This window comes from Glossina fuscipes, unplaced genomic scaffold, assembly GCF_014805625.2.
Source record: "Glossina fuscipes isolate IAEA_lab_2018 unplaced genomic scaffold, Yale_Gfus_2 90, whole genome shotgun sequence".
NCBI classification, from domain to species: domain Eukaryota; kingdom Metazoa; phylum Arthropoda; class Insecta; order Diptera; family Glossinidae; genus Glossina; species Glossina fuscipes.
Window position 1 is genome coordinate 538,470 of NW_023998444.1, and position 5,458 is coordinate 543,927.

Genomic DNA, 5,458 nt, shown 5'->3' on the forward strand with positions numbered 1-5,458 from the left:
GTTGTTGTTGTTTCTGTTGGGATTTTTTAAGTCCATTTACCAATGACGCTTTCTCTCACATACGCATATTACCGAGGATGCCTGTATTTTGTAAACTTTCATTTGACCAAGAATTGGCCTGAGCGGTATCGGTTGCTCCTGTTGCTGCCGCGATTATATTATTACTATTATTTAGGGTATTATTACTGCCACTACTGTTTTGTTTGGCTGTTTGATTTGGCTGTAAATCAAAACGTGCATAGAATAGCAGATAAGGCGTTATTGTAATTTTCCGGGCAGGTGATAGGAGATCTTCAAATTCTCGTTGTGTCATGGCCTTGATTTTATCATCATCGCACATATACCAAATCGGTTCAGCGGTGCAAGCATTCGATCCATAACTTGCGTAAGAAGATTGCTTCGAACCCCGCCCGGTACTACTATAACCCGAAGTAGATGTTGACGAAGAATTTATTGCCTGCAGATGCCCATGATGATTGTTATGATATACAATAGGCGTTGTTGTTATGTAACCGCTACCATTTGGATAACCGGTTGAATCTTCACTAAAATCACTGAAACTGCTACTATTGCTCTGCTGCTGCTGCTGTTGTTGTTGTTGTTGCTGTTGTTGGGCACATAAACGCATAGCACAACAATTTATACTCTGGCAGGTGGTATTTATCATTGGAGTATTATGATTGATACCCGCGTTCATACTTAATTTACCAATACCATTGGTTATGGCTTTACTTGCCCCGGTCAAGCCATTTAAATGCTTAGCATTTTTACTCATATCACCACTGCTCGATGCCTTACTGCGACCAAATTTCATTTTCTTCATAAAACTAGTACCCGATGATGTAATACTAGACGACGCTGAAATATTTGTTGTTGTATTTGCCGTGGTCATTGTTAGACCGCCGGTAATAGGTGCCGTTATATTGTTACGTTCATGACTACATCGTCGCCGTCGCTGTTCCTTAGGACAATTAATATATTCATTGGCAAAATCGAGAGAGCACGTATAAGCGATATAATGACCAACGGACATTGTCGCCCCAACATGCGTTATAACACTGTACAAACGATAAATATGCAATTTATTGCCTTCGCTTAGTTCGCAACATTTCGAGCAAAAACATTGCAATGTAAAGGAAGTTGGAATGTAACTGTTAATTTTTTCCATACCACCGGAAAATCGACTTAACTGTATGACCAGTAAACGAGGTAAAACCTCATAGGATATCGAACGTATGGCCTCAGTATAGCCGGTACATTGTTCACAGCGATATTTATTCTCATTGCGAAAATATTCACGTGTTATGCATGAATTCTATATATATATATATATATTTATATATATATAAAAATATAAATATATATAATTATAAAAAGAGTGAATAGAAAACATTTTAATCGCTACTTACTTGTATAAACGAGCTCGATCGATTGGGATGTTCGTTGCTTTCATAGCCAGCCTGAGGCACAGGTACAGCAATATCAATCATAGTTTCCTTTTGTTCGGTTATTGTTTCACAGCTTAAACATTTCGTAGTTGAAACGGTAATACCTTCGAAATCTTCTGTGAAAAAATCTAAACCCAATTCGCGTATCTTCTCAAACAATCGTTGTTTATCTTTAAGCAGAGATGCAGCCGCGGGTGATAAAGCATTATCGGTCTCATCGCCTATACTTAAATGCGACATTGATTGTGTGGGTGTAAATGCTGTAGGCGCCGTTGATGACGAATTGAGATCATTGCTATTTAAATAGAAAGTTGTTTGCCCGACACCGCCACCGCCACCGCCACCGACACCGACAACGTTGCCCGATACCACACCTTCTTTTAATGGCGATTGTAAACGTGAACTTTTGGAATTTTTCAATTCTTCTTTTCGCTTAGATTTCCGCGAAAATAATGAAGGTTTTGCGCTCGTTAAAGAGCTAAGTGCTGATGAAGTGGAACCATTATTATTGTTATTGCTATTGCCTCCACTATTGCAATTGCTATTATATTTGGCATTCTGGCTGTCACGTTCCATAGCATCAATTTCTTCAGGGTTTGTAATAAAACTAGAGAAAAAGAAAAAATTCATTATTTTTCAAAAAAAAAAAAAAAAGAGAAAAACAAACCCATTCATTATCACATCCGGACACTCGGCTATAGCTTTGATTAGAGTTTGGCTTGTCTCTCGTATACTATTTAATACGCACATAAGAAACTCATGGGCATCCTGCTGTTGATTTCCTTCAAATATGGTGCTAACATCTTGAATTGCATGCAACAATGTGTCGGCATGATGCGGCTCCATCGAATCATTTAACTCATTACGATATAGACTCTGAAAGAGTTCATGCAATTTCTCGGCCAAAATTTGATGACTACTCTTTTGTATAACTTGAGAAAGAGCTGTTGTTGGCGTTGTTGTATTCGCTGCCGCCGTTGAATACTGTTCCATTGAAGCTAAGTCTTTACTACTAAAACTGCGTGCATTCTCCATATGAGCGGTTGTCATGCCACGACCTAACGATGCCGATTTTGCCCGAGCTCGGGCTATATTCTGTTGAACGGCATTTAAATCGGTCAAAAGATGATGCAAATTATGCAAAAATTGCGGAGCAAAGCGTAACGTGTAAACCACGGAATTTAAATAGCAGGTATTACCAATATTACATAATGTAGCCATACTGGGGGCATGATTAATAATACTCGTACCGCCGTTGCCCATCAATGATCCGGTTGCATTGTTCGTGATACCAGAATTGGTTAAATAAAATTGACTCGTCACCTCTTGACTATCGTTAACGTCGGCCATTATTACACTGCCCGATGTACCGCTACTAACAGCATTGTTACGCGAGCCGCTCAAATAACTATTACCGGTCATTCCGCTACTCCCACGACCATCATCGGCCGTTTGATATCTACGTTCATATATTGACATTATTCTGGGTATTTTCTTTCTGCTTGATGATGCTACGGCTACCGTTAAATTGTTATTTATAGTTCCAGGTAAATTTCCAGCTAACTCTGTTGATGGATTGTATAATGCTTGACGTCTTCGTTTGATGCTATTTATCGTTCTTTTATGTTTATTTAGATTCGCACATTCAGGAAAATATTCGATCTTATTGAGATCATCTGGTTCAATACACGATGCAGCAGCTGTGAACAAAAAAAGCAATACATTAAAATTAAGAGAGAAAGAAACACTGTGGAATGGGACTCAGTTCTAGCCTTACTTTGGTGTTAATTTACGAATAATTAATTATATCGAAAAATTATTAACGTTCATCTACGATATTACGTCGTTTGCGCTGCGTTGGACAAAAAGTAACGAGACTTTGTATCCGGGCTATGTTATCGATTTGTGTGCTTCTCTTGGTAGCTTGATATGGCTGTTGTGAGATCAGCTGAAATAATTTTCGATTCACGTGCCTTGTTGGCGTAGTAATTAGAAACGTTTTTATACACTACACCGCTTGTGATACAATGGTGTATTAATTTTATGCAGATTTACGTAATATCGAGAAAGACTTTACATAGGCCTACTTTTTATCATGCCGACTTCAACTTGCCTGCCCGTATGCTGATTACTCAAAATTCACTTAAATTTGCTAAAAACTAATATCTGATAAGTGAAAACAATACAGTGAGACACGGTCTGCCGTGAAATACCTTACACCGCCTCGTTCGATGCGGTCATTCCTACACAGATTTTTTAAAGTAAAGCCTTGTACTGGAAATTGCTGAAAAAGTGTCCTGATGTGAACCATTTTTAATAGCGCTCGCTATTGGACAAAAAAATTGTGCCGGTGTACGAAGTTTCATCAAAATATCTCGAGAATTATCACATAAGCTGAACATAGGCAGAAAAGACGCACGGATAAACTTAGATCGGTAGAGAAAATGATTCTGAAACGCTTGTTGTTGCATACGTTCACAACTTAATATACTACACGCTACCCACGCTTATACCACGAGTCGTGCAGAGTGTAAACATACACATCTACCGCAATTATTTTAGAAAACTACAGTCTCATTACATTTTGCCCAAAGCTATTTCTATAACTTTTCGAAACTAAAAAAATCTATTTATATATTGCGCATTTTCATTATGGTGGCCGGGGTTTGAAAAGGCTTATGTCATTTATATCTTCTTTTTTTTCATTTCTGCGCAAGATTTATTTTGAATTGGATAAATGAAGGATAAGTTTTAAAAAAAATTTCGAAATTTTATCTGTTTTACTATTTGTAATGCCGGTTATACCGATTTTACCTGATTTTCAATTTTTGAACTTAACCTGACAAGGCTACAGATGGAAGCTTAAGATTAAGTTTTACTTTTTAGGTACACCTGTAGTTTTTCTATGTTCGTCACAATTGGAAGAGAATGATGTGAGACCAGATCGACCTACAAACTGATTGCTATATTTGTGGACTGATCACGAACATCATATTATCGGACATTTAATAAATCTATTCTTCTGGAAGAAGGTGAGAAGATTTTGTAAGGTGATTAAATGTACAGTATTTACTTATTTCCAAAATGGTTTACGCCCTAGAGAATTATTATATTACCTTACTTTCTCCTAATGCCAGAACTATCGACGTCCGTCATTTTAGCCCTTTTTAATTGTCGACTTTCAAAAAATTCATTATATCGCAGGTAAGGTTCTAAAATTGTTTGGTAACTTGGAGAGATCTGAAAACATCTATAATCAATTCTTTTTCCACCTGCTATGCCCTTCGAGATATCGACATACATCTATTTCTATTAAAATAGATTATATTAATCCCATTTTTTGTTGGATTTACCACAACTGTAAAAATAAAGATAAGAAGCTGACAGTTGGTACAAGCACTTTCCCTGATCAATTAAGAATTCAATGTTAAAAATATGATTGCGAATACTGTCTGCATACACGCTCACCAGAAATGAGCAAGCGAGCCGACCTCGTCCGTTTATCTATAACTTTCGATCCTGTGAAAATATTTTGAAAAAATCTGGTAACTGCCGGCGTGTGGTTCCGCGATCAGTTTACCGATAAAATCTTAATTCCAATTTGTTTCAGAAATGTTTGTAAATAAATGCCCGAAAAAATACTAATGGACTTTAAAACTAAATTGAGAATGAGTTGGAATTAAACCTTTATCGTTAATGTTGGACATGTTGGTAAATCATTTGGAAGCATTTTTGGACTGAACGTGAAGGTGATTATCTTAGAAAACGATCTACATGTTGATCATCGGTTTTTGGAAATATCTTCACGGGGTAAAAATATAGAAAAATTGTCAGCTTTATGGGGAACAAAACAGTGTGAAACAAAACGATTGTTATGTTAACTTCCTTAAGTTAAAGAGAAAGATGGGGTAACATCTTCTTTGCTTACCTGGTTTTTTTAAATTTTGTTCTACGCGATTGTTATTACTATTGTTGTTATTATTTAGAGATTCTTTCGTCTCATTTGAACA

At 36.8% G+C, this 5,458-nt stretch overlaps 1 protein-coding gene across 1 annotated transcript; it reads right to left on the bottom strand.

Annotated features, from left to right (window-relative positions):
- Nucleotides 1–6: 6 nt before the first annotated feature.
- LOC119638555 lies at nucleotides 7–5,458 on the bottom strand (the record flags this gene model as incomplete). Its single annotated transcript, XM_038035422.1, has 4 exons — nucleotides 7–1,315; nucleotides 1,410–2,055; nucleotides 2,116–3,148; nucleotides 5,377–5,458. Coding segments are annotated over 4 exons (3,021 nt in total), but the record flags the coding sequence as incomplete, so codon positions are not given.